The sequence below is a fragment of the Talpa occidentalis genome, unplaced genomic scaffold (genome assembly GCF_014898055.3).
Source record: "Talpa occidentalis isolate TD23 unplaced genomic scaffold, MPIMG_talOcc4v2.1 talOcc4.5, whole genome shotgun sequence".
Lineage (NCBI taxonomy): Eukaryota > Metazoa > Chordata > Mammalia > Eulipotyphla > Talpidae > Talpa > Talpa occidentalis.
This window is the reverse complement of record NW_023604861.1, coordinates 85,210,176-85,231,545: the sequence shown is the minus strand read 5'-3', so window position 1 is coordinate 85,231,545 and position 21,370 is coordinate 85,210,176. Positions and strand designations below refer to the sequence as shown.

Below are 21,370 nucleotides of genomic sequence, written 5' to 3'. Positions count from 1 at the left end.
AGTGCTTCTGATTTTGCCAGAAGGACTTTGCCCAAAATACTTTTCTGAAAATAATTCATGTTAGAATAAAATCACTTAGCACAGTGCTTTGGGGCTTCTTGGGTTACTTTCATATGTACTATTTCATCTACTTTTCACAATGGCATTGACGGATAGAGCAGAGAATTCAACATATACACACATGTAAGGAGGCTGAGGGTTTGTGATGTACAATTTACCAGTTTGTGGCTACCACTACATGTCCTGTCACCCTTGGCTCACTTTTAATCCCACCAATAACAAATGAAACCAAAGACTCACCCCCACCTTTCACCACTCTGTGCTGATAGGGCATGTTTATTTCCCACTTAGATGATGTTATTGAGAAGCAAATTGAGGATGGCCTCCTGCGGCCAGAGCTCCGGGAGAGGGTCAGCTATGTCCTCCTAAGGAAACACCGTCATCAAACCAAGAAACCCATCCACCGTTCCTTGGTTGACATTGGAAAGTCAGTCTCCTCCACCACTAGTGAGTCGAGCCATACCCGGGGGGTACTGGGCGTGGGACCTGTTGTACCCTGGTGCCCAGGTAAGCACATCATGGTAGCTGGAATATCTTGGCAACTTGGAGGCTTCATGCACTTCATGATTCTGGAGAAATTCTGAGGTTCTGGGGATCCTTCAGCTTCTTTCTTGAACATGCCTGCAGGCACCCCAGGCATACGTCAACCTTGTCCCTACCACCAGAGTAGAACCATTTCTAGGAAGAGTAGATTCTCATCCTTAGTTGCATATTGCAACAACCTGAGGGTATGAAGTGTCCTAACACCTACACCCCACCCCAGAGTTAGATTCAGTTCATCTGGGATATGGCATCTGGGATATGGCTGGGAACAGGGAGAGTCTCAAATACAGACAGGGTTGCAAAATGCTAGTAGAGATGGCTTGTTTATGGAAAGGGTTTAAAGTTTCCAACCAAGCCCTCAACAGGAGCCAAGAGCCTCAGCAGAAAACAAAATGCATCAAAGTGGTAGAAGGGGCTGGGCTCAACTCAAGGGTGCCAGGGCCCAGATACCTGGCAGCTGGTGTTATTCCAATTAGCAGAGTATGGGGCCCCTAGAAAGAGTGGGTTGTTCCATGCACACATTTCAAACCCACAACCCAGAGTCAAGATGCCCAGACACTAGCCTTGCTTGACCTGTCAGATAAATCAAATAATCAGAACAAAGCTTTTAAGTATGTATGAGGAATCTCTTTAGATGAATTGTTTTAAAATGGAAAATGACCAACCATTTTGAAGAGTTAAGATATATCAAAAGAATGGATTCAGACAAACATTGTCTTTTGAGAAAAACTTGGAAAAAACAATTTTAGAGAAGATCATTAAATATACAGTTATGCACACATGTATACTTCTTGTTGATTTGATGAATTTAATAAACTTGTTTGTTGAATAAAAAAAATAAAATGGAAAACATTTAGCTTGTCATAGTAACATTAGATACATACTCAGCACTTAACCATGATCTGGACACTGTTCAAGTGTTTCACACGAGTTAACTCAGTTCATTCTCACAATAACCCCATAACAAGGTACCATTTTTGTTATCCCCATTTTACAGATGAGGCGCCTGAAGCACAGAGAGGTTAAGTTAGTTGCCTAAGGTCACACAGCCCAGTAAGTGGTGGAATTAGGGATGTACCCAGGCTCTCTACAACACTTGGTGCCTATTTAATCAGCTGTCTCTAGTTCAAATAGTACAAATATTTTCTTCATAATCTTATTGAGACTATTAACTTGTTTCAAAAACCCCTTCTTCCTGGAAGGGAAGAGACATGTTTTACAGCCTTTGTTTAGGTGAAATGATAGGAATGGTATACTGTGCTAGCGTTTCAACAAAGCTGCTAAAGCCAAATCCCTGCACTTCATCCCAGATCGCAGCCCTGCCCGCAGCCCCACAGCTGGCCCAAGCCTACACCGCTCCACTGAGGACCTGAGGATGCGGCAGAGTGCAAATTATGGACGTCTATGTGAGTGTGTTCTTTGTCTCTGTGTGATAGGGCTGTGGCAGCTGTAGAATGTCAACTTCCATAGGCAGAGGAGATAAAGGCCATGATCTGTCTAGAATTCTTAGTATAGTCTTCAAGAAGAACCCAACTTTTACCTAAACCTGGACTGTTTTCTGGTGAGGCCTTGGAGGAAATGAGGGCAAGATAAGACCCTGAGGAGAGCCCGGCAGGAGAGACTCCTTGTTGCAAATGGAGGGAAGCCAGGGAGTGCAGAGCTCTGGAGCAAGGGGACACCACAGAGCCCAGAATGCCAGGAAATAGCTGGTCTGTGTGGGTCCACCAGATTTGGCTGCTGGCGGGAAGTGAGTGTGGACTTTCTCCTGCTTTAACCAAGGAAGGATCAATTGAGCAGTTCAGATAATTCACCAATACTATTCTCCCCATAGAAAGCCCTGCCTCCCTCCCTATGCCATCCCAAATTCTCTGTCACCTTTAAAGATTCTTGAGTCATAGCGGATATACATGAAATTGATCTCACTCCAACAAAGTCCAAGCTTTGAGGCACCTGCCATGTCAACTGATAATATGTCTCTGCCTCTCTCCACCACCAGGGTCTGGCACAGCCAGCAGATATCTTGGTTCTGCTCAGGAAAGTGACACAGAGGGGCAGATGCAGTGGGAAGGAAGAGGTGGAACCTGGAGTCTAGCCACTTTTTAAAGAAAGCTGCCTTTGAAGGGGAGAAAAGAGTGAATGCTAGCTCAAGGGGGCTGCAGGATTAGGAAAGAGGTGGGGTCTTGCTTTGGTTATAAGATGGGAGAAACACATTAGGGAACACAGAAAAAGTATGTATGATGGACCAAAAGTTCCTCTGATGGACCTTCTTTTCCTTCTCTCCTAGGTCATGCCCAGAGCAGAAGCATGAATGATATTTCTCGCACCCCAAACACAGACCAGGTAGTAAACTCACTGCACTTGGCTGAAGTGGAGGGCCAGGGAAGAGAGAAGCCTTGGTTTCAGGGGTAGCGAGCCCCAGAGTCAGAATTCACTCCCATGGAGCCAAATCCCCAGAAATGGCCAGGGTGGGGGCTGTGGGTTGTCTTGGCAACTCTGCCCATCCCATCAGTTGGTTACTGATGAAGCCCAAGGTACTGGATCTGTGCAGGCCCTGGAGGGGTGGGAGGCAGAGAGGCATGATCAAAGGAGGTACTAGCTGCCCCAAAGCTTGGGATTTGTAAGAGAGAGAGCACTAGCACTGTCTTATCTCTTTCATGACATGAATACCTTTAAAGTAGGGACTTCGACTGGCAGAGAAGTAGTAGGGGCAGCAGTGAGAGTAAATTAATTGGACTGCCAAGAGTATGTCTTCTCCTCATCTGGGACAGGATGAAGTCAAATTTTATGTCCTACCAACTTAACAGAACCCCTCTTGATGAGATCAGAATCTTGTAAACAGCTTGAGTCCAAGCACTAAGGCCCACAACCCAGAAAGCCGATGACAATGCCCTCTGCACACTTCAATGATAGGTCTCATGCTTCCCTTGCCTGTGCCCTCGGGAGTAAGAAGATAAGTGATGAAGGAAGCCTGAAATTTGGTAGGGACTCCTTGGAGCCTGGTGGCCTGCAGCCCTTTAGGGCATCCCCAAGTTTGGTAGAAGGCAAAACAAAAATAGGCCCTCAGTCAGTGTCTCAGGAGCCTTTTGGCCAAAATAATAAAATAACAACAATAATAGCATCAACTAACACTTAAGGTCCACACACTGCATTCACAATACCATGCTGAGTGTTTACTGTGCATCATGAAGGTAGTATTATCCTCTCCATTCTATTGATGAGAACTTTGAGGTTTAAAGCATGAAAATAACATGTCTAAGATCTTGTGGCTGAAAGGTGGCAGAGCCATGATTTGGCCCAGGCAGTCTGACTGCAGACCCCTTAATTTAGGAGAGATGTAGCAAAGAGTGTACTGGAATATTTAGAGAAAAACCTCAGTTTACTATAGTCTCACACAGAGATGGCAGAGCCCCAACAAGAAAGCATTGCCTAGTAAATCTTTTACTATCTATCACTCTCCCCAGACAGCGCTGCCTTAATGTAGGGATTGGAGCTCAGCATCTGGCATCCAATTCCAGTTCTCCTAATTGATGGGGTGATGCTGCTGCTTAATATTTGCAACAGTAGTGGCTTCTGTGGGGACAACAGTTTGCATGAATGACTGTGGTAGTGCCTTGGCAGAGCTGGACCAGAGTCCCTAGAGGTTCATAAAGGGGGTCAAACCCATGTGGCTTGCCCTTGGTTGGGCAAACCCATGTGGCTTTTGGTCAAGCCAGAGTGGCCAGAATACCAGCATGGCCCATTTCTGGGAAGCTATTGCCCAGCCTCCTTACCAAGCATATCACAACCTTCAAGGGAAGACCAAGGCCATGTTTCGTTTTCTCTCCTCTCCTGGATTATAAGTGTGTTTCGTGAGTGGTCTACCCCAAAGAATTGTTGTTTTCAAAGCCTCATTCCCAGGGCCCTCCTGTGACCCGCTCTTCTCTTCCTGCTCCCTGGACCTGCCCCCTGCCTAATGCTTGGGGACATGGAGCTGGCAAGGGAATGGCAGTGGCCCTGGCATGCTAAGTCCTTCATCCTGAAGAGCATTGCTTACAAATCAGCTGACTGGCTTAGGACAAAGGGACTTTTTCAGTCATGAGAATTCTGGTCTTTCTCTTAACTCCTGCCCCCGCTTATTCTCACCTGTCTTTGGGACTGTTGCCTGGGAGGTTGTAGAGTTTGTTGTTTTGTTAATTGGATTTGAAAGATTATGAAGGAGCATCCCTTGCTCACATGCCTTTGCTCAGGCTGGATGACCATGCAGCCCAGTGTGTATTACAGCCCCTGAGTCAAATCAGGAAATGGCAGTGAGCCCAAAGGGGCAGGATCAACTGGCCAGGCCCAGGCCTGCAACTGGTCTCTCTCCATGAACACAAAGAAACTCTCTTCACTGAGCTTGTGAGAACAAGCTGTGCCCCAAGAGAGACTCTGGCAGAGGGGGGATAGCAGCCAATGGTGGCATCCAAAGGATCCTCTGGTGCTCACCTCCACCTTCTGGGCCCTTTTCCCTTGTGTCAGCCACTGTGGACTTCCACCAGCCCCCTCCCCAAATACTCCCTCTCTCCCTTCTATGAAGTTATTTCTGTCCCTTACCCATCCTCTTGCTGTGCTGAGGAAAAGTGATCTGAAAGTAAATGAATGTGCTCTAAGCTGTTCAACACTAAGAGGAGCACACACGAGATGTCCTTGGGAGAATTTTCATCATAAAAGAGGGCTCCAGAGGAGTCGGCATCTTACCCTATGCATGGAGTTGTAAACTAAGAGAGTGGAAAGAAGTTTGGGCAGTCGATTTGCCTCCAGTACCTCTTCCGCTGGACCCTGTTTGCTGTGCCTATTTGACCTTCCTACCCTGAACAGACTCTAGTCAGAGGGACAGGAGGGAGGGCATCTTGATAGTCTCAGTTACATATTCTCAGAATATATGAGATTCTTGGGAGGTCCCTGGCAGTGACTTGGGGGCCCAGAAGTCTTTCACAGACTTGGAGGTGGGGTCCAGGGGTGACTCTCAGCCATGAAGCTGTTGGTAAAGGGAAAGCAAAAGCATTCCACCTGGCTATAAGAACAGCCTTAGTCCTTCCTTCAGGCACCCAGGTGAAGGTAGGGAGAGGGTTCTGGGCAGCTGGAGTGCATGGGCTCCAGGAGCCTGGGGGATGAGGCCTGATGGCCAGCCAACTAAGGACATTCTTTTTCAACCCCTTAGCTCACACTTTAGTTGAGCAAGGTTTTCACCCATCAAGCCTGCCTTGGAGGTCACATCCATTGCCTGTTCCTGCCCATGTGCAAAGGCTTAGTTTGTCCCCCAAGACTGAGCCTCATCTGCAGAAGAGGGGAGAGTGTTTGGCTACTTCTCAGTCTCTTAAGAAAGCAGGAGAATTTTTTTAGCTAGGCCTCCACAGCAGTGTGAAAGGGGGTAGGGAATGAGAGTTGAAACTACTACGTGGGAGTATCCATGGACATCTCATCTCCCTCCCCACACAGCGGAAAAACAAATTCATGAAGAAGATCCCCAAGGACTCGGAAGCCTCTAATGTGCTCGTGGGCGAGGTGGACTTCCTGGACCAGCCGTTCATTGCCTTCGTGCGTCTCATCCAGTCGGCCATGCTGGGAGGAGTGACGGAGGTGCCTGTCCCCACCAGGTGTGAGCTGTTGGAATCTGCCCACCACACCAACCCCCAGACGGTCCATGTGTTATTGGACAAAAAAAATAGGGAATTGGCTAGAGAGGGAAATCTTCTGCCTAGGGCAGGGTTTTAGAGTTCATTTAAAATAATCATTAAAAAGGAGCCAACAGTTAGGGGAGATGCTGTTGGGTGGTCTCTGGGACACCAAAACATGGTAAAGATGCTCAAGGGGGAGCTAATGAGTGTGAAGGGAAACGTCCAAAGCAAATGAGGGTTCAGAGGAGGGAAGGGACAAGTCTATGGCCAGTTATAGAGGTAAGAATGGATACTGTTTAAAGCCAGAAAAACCTTGTCTTCACTTGCTTCTAATTTCCCTTCTTACCCTCCTCTTCCTCCTTCATCTTCTTTACAGGTTTCTGTTCATATTATTGGGACCTTCTGGGAGAGCAAAATCCTACAATGAAATTGGCCGTGCCATTGCAACCCTCATGGTAGATGATGTAAGTGGTAACAGGAAGCACACTGCTGAATGTCATGGCTCCTGTCTCAAGCGCTGTTTCATCTACTCATTTACACAACAGTCACCTTTGAGCACCTACCTGCCCCAGGCCCAGGCCCATTGCAGGGTTCTGAGGATGATAACAATGGGTTAATAGTCACTTCCCTTTAGAAGAACCAGTCAAGTGGGAGAGACAGACGTATACTCCCAGCATGAACCATGTGCTGCTTCCCAGGTAGTCAGGGGAGGCGTCACACATGAGGGGGCTGTAAAGCTAAGAAAGAACAGGCATAGACCCAGAGTGAGCCTAGGAGGGAGGCATTCCAGACAAAGGGAAGAGGGGCCAAGTCTTGGAGATGGAGAACTAGAGGGAAGTGGCCTGATATAGGCTTGGTGTAAGAGCTTCAAGGGCAGGAAAGGATGCCAGAGAGATGAGCTGGAGACTACTCAGCCTTTGGCAGAGCTAAGTTCACGCAAGTCCCCAGAGTGATGGGAGTGAAGGGGATTTGAAACACAAGCATGACCATCAGATCTGTAAATCACTGGCTTTCTAATGAACTGGCTCTGAAAAAAGCTGAAGACAGAAAGGTTCAGTAACTTAACCAAAGTCCTAGAGCTAGAGTATGGAGACCTGCTCTTTAGCCCCAGGAGAGTTCATCTTCCCACAAAGCCTGCTATTTCCCCTTGTGCCACATCTCACCTGCTGTGTTCTCATCCCAAGAATAGAGAGCAGATTGGCACAGGAGCAATGGGTCAAATTGATTTTCTTTGAAACTATGTGCAGTGTGCTCCCAGGAGGTGGATAACAAGGGCACATCAGCATGAGAGCTGACCTTTCTCTTCTTCATCCTCTTGCCTTGCCAGCTTTTCAGCGATGTAGCCTATAAAGCCCGAAATCGGGAGGATCTGATCGCAGGAATTGATGAGTTTCTGGATGAGGTCATTGTTCTCCCACCAGGTGAATGGGATCCAAATATACGGATTGAGCCTCCCAAGAAGGTGCCTTCTGCTGACAAAAGGTGTGTATGTGAATGGAGGGGGAGAAAAGGAGGCAGTGGTACAAAGGAGGCTGCACATCTCTCAGCTTCCTTTTGTGTGTGTCTGGTTTTAAAAGATGTCAGCATGCATGACTTTATATTTTTTTCTTCATTTTGTTTCTCTAAAAATAATTAGAGGCAAATATGCTGAATGTGAATATCTATGAAATCTGGCCAATCTGTATGTAGGTATTGTAGGTACTATATTTTTCTCTGTTTTAAGACATTTCTTGATTTGTGTTGGAAGGTAAGGGGTATTCTGGGAACAGCCCTGGAGTAGCTGAAGTCTTCACAGGACTCAGAGCCCACAGTTCCTGTCTCCCTTCTCCTTCCAGGAAGTCCGTCTTCTCCCTCATGGAGCTTGGCCAGATGAACGGTTCTGTGGGAGGAGGCAGTGGAGCAAATGCAGGAGGTGGCACCGGAGGCAGTGGTGGTGGAGGTGGTGGCACCAGTGGAGGGAGCAGCGGAGATGATGGAGAGATGCCAGCCGTGCATGAAATTGGGGAAGAGCTTATCTGGACAGGAAGGTGCCTACTCCAGACCTGACAGTGATGCCAACTGTCCTTTAGACTTCTTACCTTCTCTCACACCCTGTGGGAACTATAATGGGCCTGCAGGGTCCACTGGGGGCCAAAGCATCTCATTACTGCACTCCTCATGGCAGGGTCTTCAAAGATCCTCCTGGATCTGAGAAAAGGGTTTCCTCAGGAGAGGGAAAACAGGGCCCAACACAGGAGTGGAGGAACCCAAACCTTACTGTAGACACCCTTTGTTACCTGCCAGTTTTCTAGGGCAGTTATAACAAAGTGTCACATACTTGGAGACTTAAACAATAGAAATTTATTCTCTCACTCTTCTGAAAACTAGAAGTTCCAAATCAAGGTGCAGACAATCCCATGCTCTCTCTGAGACTGTGAGGAAAATCCTTCCTTGCTTCTTCCTCACTCTGGCAGTGGCTACAGTCCTGGGTGGTCCTCAGCTCGCAGCTGCATCACTCCAGGCTCTGCCTTTGTGGTCACATGGCCTTCTCTCTCTGTGTCTCTGTCTTCATATGACATTTTCTTTTTCTTATAAGTCATATCAGACTTAGGACCACCCAGTGACTTCATCTTAATTTGATCACATCTGTGAAGGCCTGATTTCCAAATAAGGTCAGCTTTATAGGTACTGGTGGTTAGGATTTCCATATATATTATGTTACCTAGTCAAAAAACTTTCTTTCTTTTTTTTTTTTAAGAAAATGGTAACACTCTCGTGGCTTGGGTTTCTTTGCCAGCTCTTGGCCTAAAACTCAAGTTGATCTAAATTTAGGAAAGGACAAGGCCCTGCAAAGCTACATGTAAGTCGTGACTTTGAAAATGAAGGCACATTTATATGCCAGCCAGTGGTTCTCAACTGGGTACAATCTTGCCTCCCCTCCACCCCCAGTCCTCAACCAGGGGACATTGGCAACATCCAGGTCATTTTTGTGTGTCTAATTGGAGGGTAGCTGCTACTAGAGGACAGAGCCAGGAATGCTGCTCAAAATCCTACAATACACAGAGCAGCCTCCCATAACAAAGGATTATCCAGTCCAAAATGTCGGTACTACCAAGGTTGAAAAACCCTGCTGTATGCCAAGCCTTGTATTAAGAACTCTGGGGTATAGCATACCCAGTAAACACTGACCCTGACCTAAAATTCCCCACTCAGTTTTTCCATAGAGCAAAGAAACTGATTATGAAGTTCAGAATCTATCATTGATGAATCTGTGTTATAATCTCGGAGGTCTCTGTTTCCTAAAGTTGGACACACCTGGTGTTTACCAAGCGCAGGTACCCTGTGGGTGATCAGAGAATTGAAGAGGTAGCCATCTGTGAACCTAGGATTTCCATTCCTCATGGGATATTATGTCCCCTAGGACATTATGCCTTTCCTCCTCCATCCAGGTTCTCCCTGAATACCCTAACTAGTGTACATTATATTGATCTACAGTCAGTCCTGAGAGAACTCTTTCCTGATACTAAATGTTCTTATAGAAAGATCCCTGTTCCTGTCCACTTCCAGCAAAGTTTCCTTCCTTGACCAAGAGTCTGCAGGCTTTTGTAAATAGCCCTACCCTGGTACTGGTTGTGGTTAAGAAAGCAGCCACTGTCTCAAGCAGATTCTTCGGTGGCCTGTGTTTGGATGTCAAAAGGAAGCTGCCTTGGTTCCCAAGTGACTTCTACGACGGCTTCCACATTCAGTCCATCTCTGCCATCCTATTCATCTACCTCGGCTGTATCACCAACGCAATCACCTTTGGTGGGCTTCTGGGGGATGCCACTGACAATTACCAGGTATGTGAAACATACTGTGTGGGCTGTGGATGTGAGTGTAACTGTCAGTAAAATCTGCTGCCATGAGCGGCAATAAGGAGCTTCATCCCATAATCCAAGGTTTGAAATTCAAACTGAAGTTTTGATTTCATCTACCATCAAGGTTCAGACCATCACTTTTAGTAAACTTTTACTCTTCAAAAAATAGTAACAAGCCAACATTTACTAAAAGATCTAGAGTCAAATCATGTTACTAAAGACCAAATTAAGAGGTGGTATAAATAGATCTGAGTTAAAGGGGAATCATTTATTTTGTTACATAATTTTCCCACTGATGCTTGAGTGAATTTAATCAGCACAGCTGAGTTGCTAATTGTAGCCTTCCCCCTACACTTAATTTTTTATTCAATCAATTAACTTGGAGTCAAGACATTTTTGTAGAAAGTTGGTAAGCCATTAACTTTGACAACAACATAGGCCTCCCTGGGGAAAACAGTCATTATCCCAAGATCCAGGCAAAGCCAGGGTTTTCTCCCATGCTGTATTCAGGGTGGAACCATTGGAAGCTCAAGCACCAAGGTGAAGACCCATTTCCTTAGATAAATTGAGATGAGTGCCTCTCTCCAGCTCATACAACTCTCCTGGACTGCAGGTCCAATATCCAGAAGCACTTGCTTCCTGGTTGCATCCACTTTAAAGGACAGACATTGCATTTATTATCATTCCTCTTTCCCCATTATGCCCCAAACATAGCAAGTGATGCCATGGTCACCCAACAATTCATGCATCAACTTTGATTCATAAATCCCAGCTTTACCATTTGGTCTTCGTGACAGGCCCTATTTGCCTCTGAAGCCTCGTCTCCCAATATTCTTTCTCAGATTCCCATTCTTTTCACTGATTTGGCATTGTTTTCTATCAATCCTAACCTTCTTTCCGTTCTTTAAAAACATACTCCCTGCCAGCTCCAATCTTTGTAAACACTTCCTGGGATACCCTTTTCACTACACTCACCCTATTCCGATCAATTCCTTGCTCAATTTTTGGGTCTCAGCTTTCATGTATCTACTTCCCTGGAGGCCTATCTGACTAACCCTCAGTCCTACTGGGTGATTCTCTGGCACCCTGACTTTACTCAAACTTCTCACACTCTTTTGCAGTTCTCAACAGTGGAAGACTTTTACCCCAGGAAATACTGGGTAATATCTAGAGGTTGTTATAACTGGGAGGAGTGGGTGCTACTGCCATCTGGTAGGTTGAGGTAAAACATGCTGCTGTACATCCTACAACACACAGGTTACCCCACAACAAAGTGCAGGGATGCTTAATGCGAACATCTTTAAAATCTGAGCAGTCTATATGTAGGAATTGTGGGTACAGTAGGTATTATCTAGCTTGAATGTCAGTGGTGCCGAAGTTTAGATACTCTGCTGTATAGAAATTGCTTGGATACTTGCCTGTATCTCCCACTAGACTGAAGATACATTATCTTGTTCACTGATAGGTCTCCACTACTAACACAATGACTGGTACATAGTAGGCACTTAATGGCGTTTGAGTGAATGAATGATCTGACCTCTAAAACCTAACAGAAGTTTGAATGACTAAATGACTGGAAGGATGAATGGGCTGTCCTCTGCAAGTAGACCGAGATAAGCACATCCATCTGCAGTCCTATTTTCTAGGACTTAGGATGCCAAAAAGAAGTCACAGCACCTTTAACTAAGTGGAATTAGAGACAGTGACACAGGCATGGGGGGAGGAGTTGTAGAGTTGGAGATGGGGGGCAGAATTTAGGGGAGAAAAGGGCCCGGAATAAAGGGTAGTACTATGACCTGGGCTCCTGGTGAGATAATTAGGTTCCAAAAAGGGGCCAGGAGCTCCCTTTTCCTGCCTTCACTGATTCTCACAATACTCATGCCCCCAGGGAGTGATGGAGAGTTTCCTGGGCACTTCCATGGCTGGCTCCTTGTTCTGCCTCTTCTCGGGACAGCCTCTCATCATCCTCAGCAGCACAGGGCCCATCCTCATCTTTGAGAAGCTCCTCTTTGACTTCAGCAAGTAGGTGCCCCTTGGAGCCCCCGTACCTGCTTTCACACATGGCACAGTCTGCCAAGACTAGGACAGGGGACTAGCTCCAAAGGAGAAGTGGGGGTGAGAAGGTACCAAAGCTGACTTTACCTATGGGAAGGACAACCAGGTGGTCACTTCTGATCCAGGCAGGACAAGAGAAGAGAGTTTATACCACTCTACTCATGAGCAATTATGATTAACAAGTCAGTGCAGCATGTTAAAAGTCTTGAGCTGAAGGATAGAAGCTACTCCCTGGCATAGACAGCTCCAAGCTCCATTTCATCCATAACATGAGGCCTTTTTAGGGCCTATCCCAGCTTCATTCTAGAATTCCTTGCTTTTCATTTATTCTGGGTGTTTGTTACCAAATGGATAAGAACTGAAATGTCTTAGCACCTTCCACATGAGATACTTTCCCAGAAATCTCAAAGACTAGACAAGCCCTCCCAGGAATTGTCCCTATCTCCAGTTCTTTCATAGTTTCTAGGAGGGCATCTGTGTTACAAAAGGAACAAATGAACTAGCTACTATGGGTGGGCCTGGGGAGTTGAACACAGTCAAGAGCACTGGGCTGGAGGCCACCTCTTTTCTCTGCCTTCCAGAGGCAATGGCCTGGACTACATGGAGTTCCGCCTCTGGATTGGCCTACACTCAGCCATCCAGTGCCTTATCCTGGTGGCCACAGACGCCAGCTTTATCATCAAGTATGTTACCCGCTTCACAGAGGAGGGCTTCTCTACCCTCATCAGCTTCATCTTTATCTACGATGCCATCAAGAAGATGATTGGTGCCTTCAAATACTACCCCATCAACATGGACTTTAAGCCCGATTCCATCACCACCTACAAATGCGAGTGTGTCGCCCCTGACACAGGTGACCGGTAACCCTAGAGGTGCCCTGGGCTCCCACCCACTTGCTCTACTCACAACCATAGTTTTTACTCAAATCCTGAAGAGTAAGCCTGCTTGGGAGAGGCCACTCAGTCAAGATTTTACTGTCCCAAAAGAGCAAATGTGGGGTTTTAAAGGAAGGAAGGAAACCAAAGGGATAGTGGTTCTGACAAGAATCACAATTCCAGAGCCCCAGAAGGGAGCAGGGATAGCCCAATAAAGGAAAAATGCAGGTTTTGTCTCAGTGTGGGTGGGTTTGTAGACATCACACCTGTCAGGATTGCTCCCCAGGCTTTCCTGCTTCAGGTCAGAGATAGACCTGATGGGGCCTAAAGTTTGTGCCAGCTCCATGGATACATGACACCATGAGCTCTCCCCTACACATTGCTGACACATGCACTGTAAGGGATCCAACTCCAGAGGGATAAGCATCCCTACAGATGGGTCACACTAGAGTGGACAGCTGGTCATGGTGGAAGGGAGGGCCTGGCAACCATATTGTTTGAAGAACAGTTGAAGAACCTAGGGTTATTCTGTCTAGAGAGGTGTGAGAGAAGGACCATCTGTCACATAGGGCCCAGACTCACCCTACAGATATATCTACAGGACACTAAACAAAGACTGAAGAGTAGAGGCTATGGAAAACCAGGTGCTGGCTGAATTCAGAGAAGAACTTATAATGGTGGGAGCTTCCACCATGGGAGATATTGGCTTCCTTTGGTGGTAACAAGTTACTTGGATACTACCTGTATCTTCCAGGGGTATTTAAAAAGGATCCCTGCACTGAATGAGAGACTGAATTAGCCAACTGGTTGACCTGAAAATACTCAGAGCCATTCTTGTAGAGTACCTTACTGACCAAAGAACCGTCACCTGTAAAGTTAGGGTTTACATAGTCTAAACTCCTGGTATTTTTCATAGTCATAATCATGTCTCTAAGAATCATCAGTGAGATATGCTTGGAATACCCAGGATACTACAGAGCAGGGAACACAGATTCATCACATGTCTCTGGGTACTCATAGAAAGCAAACTAAAGTCCAGGGACCACCTAAGGTCATACTGAAACTCAGCTTCTCTAGCTGTGAAAGAGAAATATCAATGCTGATCCTGCTGGTCTCACTGAACTCTTGTGAGGTTTTCAAAGGTATACCTAGATTGGGTTGGAATTTAACATAAGATAATAGAAATTATAAATTAGATGTTGTGTTAGTTAGCCCCTTAGTACCTATTATTGATTAAAAAATTGACCACAAGTCAATCAGAAATATTTGTTGCACAATAATTGTGCACCTTACTTTAAACTAGGGCTTGTGGAAGATAAAGACGCTTAGCCCTCAAGAACTATAGTTTTTGTTTTTCCCTCTTTTCCTCTGTCACAGCACTCATTTTGCAAAGATATCTAGACAATGTTTTTTCTTTTTTCCCTTTCATCAATTTTGAGTTGCTCCATTAAAATCCAATGATAGGTGATGCTACCCTCTGTCCTGAGCCAGAACGCATTGCTTGCCCAAAGGATTGAGGAGATCCCTTCTGCAGGCCTGTTTCATTCCATCCTGGTGTAAATCCTGCCTCTATGGATTTAGCCCCATCAGGGAACTCCCTTCACTGCTGTGCCTTCTGGACGGTGGAATTAATGCATTGAACACAAATGTTCACACAGACATGGCCTTTGGATGTACACATTTTTTGTCCTTTTTAGAATCTATCCAAATTCCAGGGCCAAATGTCGATCACCTGTCCGCAGGAGAAACCAAATTTAGGGGTGTCCTAGGAAAAGGGAATGCACAAGCATGTAAAATAGGATATGAGGTGCATATTGGAATCCACCTGCCTCCAAATAGCATCCTCTCTGGTCTTGGCAAGGTGTCTGATGTCACCTGTCCTTTTGGGCCCCACTATTGCCATGGTTCTCTTAGTGTGGTCCCCAGACCAGCAGCATCAGTACTATTTGAGAACTTGTTAAAAATGCAAATTCTAGGACCCTACCCCAGATCTTCTGAATAAGCAATTCTAGGGGTAGGGATAGATGTATAATAACAGGTAATTCTGACATGTGCTTAAGCTTGAGAACTACTGCTCTGTTACACTACTTATTAGTAATCTGAGCCATTATAAATCTCAAATCTAGTCAGGCTAGATTTTGACTTTCCTCACAGAATGTAAAGGAACTATAGAAAAGACAAGTTAGTGTTCATTAGGAGAATATAAAAGGAAAGTTCTATATATTTAGGAGACTGGGCAGAAGGAGGAGACTAACTGAACAAGTTTTCTCCCAGTCCATGGGCCACTTGCTTACTAATTGTTCCATATTCCCAGCTTTACTGCAAAACCCACTCTGACCATGCAACATTATCACTCTTAGTCACGCTTCATCATAAGAGCTTTTGGGGGGCACACTTTTTAAAAATTTAATCTGTTTCCATTGTAACTGATTTGTATTCTATTTATGGATGCTGCACACACTGATTTGGCTGCTTTCAATCCCAAGTGAGTACCATTTTGTAAACACTAGAATTTTGAAGTAGTTGATACTTGAACTCTATCTGGAGTTTTCCATGTTATAGTTCTTCTTTTTTCATCTCAAAATGGCTTTCATATAAACACTACAAAGAATGACTAAGCCTAAGCAGAAGACATCAAAGAATGTCTGGTCTGATAACCTTGGCCAATGGAAAGTTGTCTCAACTTTGCCAGCTCAAGCGTTAGCTGGGATTCCTCTAGCATCTGTGTGGGTAGCCCAATGTCAGCCTTGTCACACACTCTGCTCTGTCATTAGTAGTACATCATGTTCTCTCCACCAGTGGTGTGAGGAAAGGCAGATGTTCTGACTTCCATTAAGTGATGTTTAATAGCATCATTTATTATAAAATAATTGTACCAAACCTCTTGTATTTATAGACCTAGGAATATTCTACCTTGAATTCCTTAGCCACTCCACACATTGGGCAACACAGATGGGTGCTGTGATATCATCCAGCCCGTGACAGTTTGTTGGAGGTTGAAGGAAGTTCTCTTCCCTCTGGATTCCTCACCTATCACGAATAGGAACCAAATGGAGCTTGCAGTGCCTTTCAGATTTATTAGCAAACTGGCTGGCAGGCCTTCTCTCTCCCTTGCCAAACCCTCTGTGGACATCTACTTAGTTGGCCTTCACTGAGAGGAGGAAGAAGAAGACCTAGTCCTTCTGCACCCCTTCATTCAGTGCAAAAACAGGAGAGAGGGCAGCCCTCCAACACCCCCAGGAAGGCGGTTACACTTCCTCCCAACTCTTTTACTGCCTCCTGAAGAGGCTTCACATAGCCCACTTACAATTAGGGATACCAAGGCTGGGGAAGGGGAGTGCCAGACACGGTTTGCAGAATGAACAGGTGAAAGTAGCCCCTTTGGGTTCCTGATTCTCCTTCAGGTCCTAGTCCTGGCTTTCATTTTCCTCATTTTGCATTCGAGGGTCAGATTATGGAAAATAACCAGCAAATGCTTACAGGCCTAAGTGACCTAAATATATACAGAGAGAGACAGAATGGGAGAGACGGGAAGTATGTATGGAGGGGAGTAGAGGATGAGGGGTGCTGGCTGTGTAGAACTAGGAGCTGTACCGGCTCTGCGACATCCACTGTGGATCATGGCTCCAACTACCAGCTGTGTGACCTTGAGCAATGGGTAGATTACTTAACCTCTCTGGGCCTCAGTCATTCACCTTTAAAATTGGAAGACTTCTCAAAATTGGAGATTCAGAAACTCAACAAGATAATGTGTTGTTGCAAGGAACTTTGTTGCCACTTTGTAGTGGGAACATGATGAGGGACACAAGAGCAGTAGAGCAGGTTTGCAAGGCAAGACTCTGCTACTTGAGCAGAAGTTCTTGTGCTGTTTATTGAAAGCATACAGGCTAGTAAAAGCTGATCATGTGACAATGGTATGAGGAATAAGGTCCAGAGGGTGGGAGAGGAATGGGGGACAAGTTTTATGAGGGAAAAGAAAGGGGACAGGGAAGGGGACAGTGTGACCATACATCAAGAGCCATTTGCATCAGCAAAGTATTTGCTGTTATCACAGGCAGAGTTATCCCAAGACCACCATGGAGATAGTCACATCATCAGGTCAACAGCGGCCCAGGTGCCTTGTGATACACATTATACTCCGTAGGTAGTCAAGGAATGCTCCGCTGTGATTTGCAGATAGCAAATAGGTCATAGTTGCCCGTGAGTGGACAGCTAGTAGCCAGCTCATAGGAACCCACAATGTGCGTTAGGATTTAGCACAGTGCATGGCGTAGAGTCAGTTGCTTGAACATATTTTTCAAGTCCAAGAGCACAGACGTGGACCTGTGCCTGATAAGGATTCACAAGGCACTTTATTGACCAGTTGGTAATAGCACTTTTTCTTAGCAGCAAATTCCTTACTGTTTTTTAATGCCAGTCCTTCAGCATCAGATATGTCCTAGCCAGGCTCAGCTGCTCTGTCAGAACTATAGCCTGGTCTCCCTCCCACCACCTTTACCCTCCTGGGCAAAGCAAGGGCAGTGACAAGGGTAGGGGTGTGATGAGTCATCCTCACAGTGGAAGCCAATCCTTGGCTCTAAGGAATGGGAAGGAGATAGGTGAGGGTTGCAGGGGCAGGGAGGTTCAAGTTCCTGACCCAGCAGCTGCTGACCCTTCCCCATGTCCTGTGCTTGTCCACAGCAAATATAACCACATTCAATGCTTCAGTTCTGCTGACACAATACACCAATACTTCTCTGGTAAGTCCTTTCTTCTTACGCAGACATTGGAGGGCTTTTATTCGCCGGGAGAGTGAGCGGAGTTGGGTAACAGACCATCTTATGACCCAGGCTTGCAGAGGTCAACCCCAGCTGCCTGTCAGGATCACCTGCCAAGCTTTGTAAATGCATATTTTTATTTTAAGTATATACTGTAGAAAGCCACTGAAAAACATGCTTCATTCTATTAAAACCACGTGTACAAATTTCACACACATGAAGGGGAGGTAGATGTAAGGAGCAGCAGGTAGGAATACACAAAGCTATAAACAAAGCTTCCCATTCATCTTTCTACCTTCTTCCTTGCCTTTCTACCTAGAATCCCAATTCCCACCCAACATGCCACCCCAGAAACAGAAAATTTATCAATGTTCTCCTCACTGAATCTCATCTATCTTTTGTACTGCTAATTTAATATGTATTAAATTTTATTATAAATTTCTTGGCTTTTATCACACTCAGAAACATGTATATGAATATATGTATTATATAAATATATGTATATATATCTACACACATACACTTAGGTACATATATGTGAATATATTTTTATATTACTGGTTGTTGCGCCCTGGATTTTAAGCATCTGGTACACCAAAAGGGGAAGTGATTAAAGAGAGGTCTGGCAAGGGTGAGGTGTGAGCCCAAATAAATGAAAGGGTATGCATGGGGGAGATTAAATGTGAGACACTCTGGGAAGGAGGCACCAACACTATGGTTGATTGACTTATCTGGGAGCCAGGTCGGCTGAGGGGCAGGGCTTCACACACTGTGCCCTTTTCCTCCTCCCTAACAACGCATTGCATGCTAGGACACAGTGAAGAAATGTGTGTTCAGCGCCTGATCTTCCCAGAAAAGCTTCTGTTTGTCATTCCTTAAAGCAGCCTGTCCTGAGAATGTCACTCTGCTGGTCAAGTTGGGCGGATGGGTTATAGGGCTGCCTAGTGGGGAGGACACAGCCAACTTACCAGAAAGGCCCTGACACTTTCTCTCCTGTGCTTGGTCTCCAAGTACAACCCCCTTAACCTCACAGCACTGGACTGGTCCCTGCTGAGCAAGAAGGAGTGTCTGAATTACGGTGGCCGCCTGCTTGGGAATTCCTGCCAGTTCATCCCAGATCTGGCACTTATGTCCTTCATCCTTTTCTTCGGGACATACTCCATGACCCTGGCCCTGAAGAAGTTCAAATTCAGCCGTTATTTCCCTACCAAGGTAAGCTCACCCTGAAGTTAAAGGATGGCCTACAGTCAGGTTATAAGGAAGCCCCCAGTGAGTCTCCCAGAGGGTTCTGGCACACTGATAGAATGGATACATGAACACTGGCTCACTGAGGTTTTTCAAGTTTAGAGCATAGACTTGGAATCTGAACTGGATTCTCTTCTAGTCAAGTGCCCCTTGACAGCACTTGGTTTTGTCAGACTTTTATCTTTAGTCTTTCTGTGCAGTAGTATCTCATTGCAGTTCATAAAATATTCTGAATAGAAACCTCTTTGTGATTATGTGTTGCAGATGTCTCCTGCTCTGTGACTGGTAGCTTTCGATTAATAGAAATCCTTTGTTTCTACTGTAACCAAATGTATCAACTTTTTTCTCAAGGAAAATAATGCATAGCGATATTCTTCTATGCTATCTTTTGAAAATATCATTGTTTTTCCTTTCATGTTAGATCTACGATCTACAGAATTCCCTGTTTTTTATATAGTCAGTTGTTCAAGCACTTTTTTTTAAAGATCATCCTTTCCCCACTGCTCTGCAATGCTTCTTTGCCATATATGGAATGTTCACCTATGATGGGGCGTGTTTCTAGTGTCTTTATTCAGTTTCACTGGCTTATCTATATACCAATATCACCATCTTCATTTCCATAGTTTATTGCCATAGTATCTACAGCTTATCAAACTCTCCTTGTTTGTCCTTTCTTTTTTTTAAAGATTTGTTTATTTATGCATACAAGAACTGGGGTGTAGGCCAGAGGTGCAGGGGGTAAGAGGATTCACCAGAGACAAAGTGGAGAGCAGAACAGTCAGATCTAATGAAATACACTGCTGAGGGGAGCAGTAGGCAAGACAGGAGAGGTTTGCTGTGCCACGTGGATCACCTCCCTGGCCAGGGATTGAACTCATGCTGTAGTAGCTGCTGATTACTTCATCATGCTGATGCTTGACCTTTTGCACCACCGGGGAGGCCTCATTTGTCCTTTTTAAATAGTGCCTTGGACCTTCACATTTCCACATAAATTTTAGAATTATCTTGAATTTCACCAAAACAAAAACTTGTAGAATTTTGACAAGATAAATTTGGGGAGAATTGGCACCTTTCAAATTTTGAGTCCTTTTATTCATGAATAGAGCATATTTTGTCTGTTATCTATGTCTTCCTTCTCTGCATAATGTTTTATAGGTTTTGATCTTGAGGTCTTAACCAAAAATCTTATCTCAATTTTTTCCATAAATTTTTCACTACATTCATTCCCAAGTACTTCTTTATGCTGTTGTGAATGCTATCTACTAGTTTTAATTTCGTATTCTGCTTTGTGTCCAGATCAAATATTAATCAAACAGCACTTTGTGTGTGTGAACAATAGTTATGTCTTCAGGAGGGGCACTCAAAAGAATTTCAGCATCTCTCTTCCACCACAAACCTCAGGAGCACATTCCCACAGCCATCGTAAATAAAAATGCTGCTACTACTAGAAATAGTAGTAGTAATGATGGTGATAAAAGTCTTTGATGTAAATAATTGAATTTTCCCATTATTTTTATAAAAATAAAAGGCTCTGTAGGGGCCTCCCAAGTGGTGCAAGGGGTTAAGATGCTACCTATGAAGCTATCCGCAGCCACTGCAGCAGGAGTTCAATCCCTGGCCAGGAAGCTACCCACATGGCGCAGCAGACTCTCCTGACTCTCCCACTGCTCCCCTTAGCAGTGTATTTCAGTCAATCTGCCTGTTCTGTTCCCCACTCTGTCTCTGGTGAATCCTCTCACCCAATATACCTCTGGCCTGTACCCCAGCTCTTATATGCATAAATAAATAAATCTTAAAAAAAGAGATTTTAAAAATAAGTAAATAAATAAATAAATAAAAGGCTCTTTAGCAAGATTTTTAGTATGCAAACTGAGTGACAAATAGTGTTCTTGCAATACAAATGCTTCCTCAAGACAAATCCTCTTATTTCCTCCCCTCTTCCAACTAGATCATATCACTAAATCACCTCATGTAAAAATTCTAGAGTAGTGACTGTATTTGGAAATGTTCTGTTTCCTGAAGTATGAACACATAATATGAAAGTCATAATTTCCCATCCCCTCAGATTACTTGTAAATCACTCTGTTGCCTTCTAGAATTCAATGTCACAGCAAACAAGAGACCCTACCATTTCACATCCATTAGACAGGTAAAAATATAAAAGTCTTAGAATACCAAGTGCTGGAAATGAAAAGAGTATTGGGAAAGTAAACAGGCACATCCATCTAGACAGCAGTTGACATTCTTGATAAAGCTAAACACAGATGTGCTCTTCAGCCCACACTTCTGCGCCCAGGTGTACACCCTAGAGAAATTCTCATATGCATTGCTTCATCCTAACAATGAAAATAATTTACATTTAT

General features: G+C 44.9%; 1 protein-coding gene across 5 annotated transcripts in view; it reads left to right on the top strand.

Moving 5' to 3' along the window:
• SLC4A5 (solute carrier family 4 member 5) overlaps window positions 1–21,370 on the top strand; it is a 106,617-nt gene that overhangs the window by 60,626 nt on the left and 24,621 nt on the right. For all 5 annotated transcript variants that reach the window (XM_037527661.2, XM_037527660.2, XM_054701744.1 and 2 more), the window contains 12 exons: window positions 352–507; window positions 1,914–2,009; window positions 2,888–2,943; window positions 6,061–6,218; window positions 6,616–6,703; window positions 7,567–7,721; window positions 8,075–8,266; window positions 9,883–10,057; window positions 11,964–12,097; window positions 12,712–12,983; window positions 17,686–17,744; window positions 18,774–18,974. In XM_037527661.2, coding sequence (XP_037383558.1) covers window positions 352–507; window positions 1,914–2,009; window positions 2,888–2,943; window positions 6,061–6,218; window positions 6,616–6,703; window positions 7,567–7,721; window positions 8,075–8,266; window positions 9,883–10,057; window positions 11,964–12,097; window positions 12,712–12,983; window positions 17,686–17,744; window positions 18,774–18,974 — 1,742 coding nt within the window. The remainder of the gene's footprint in view (window positions 1–351; window positions 508–1,913; window positions 2,010–2,887; window positions 2,944–6,060; window positions 6,219–6,615; window positions 6,704–7,566; window positions 7,722–8,074; window positions 8,267–9,882; window positions 10,058–11,963; window positions 12,098–12,711; window positions 12,984–17,685; window positions 17,745–18,773; window positions 18,975–21,370) is intronic.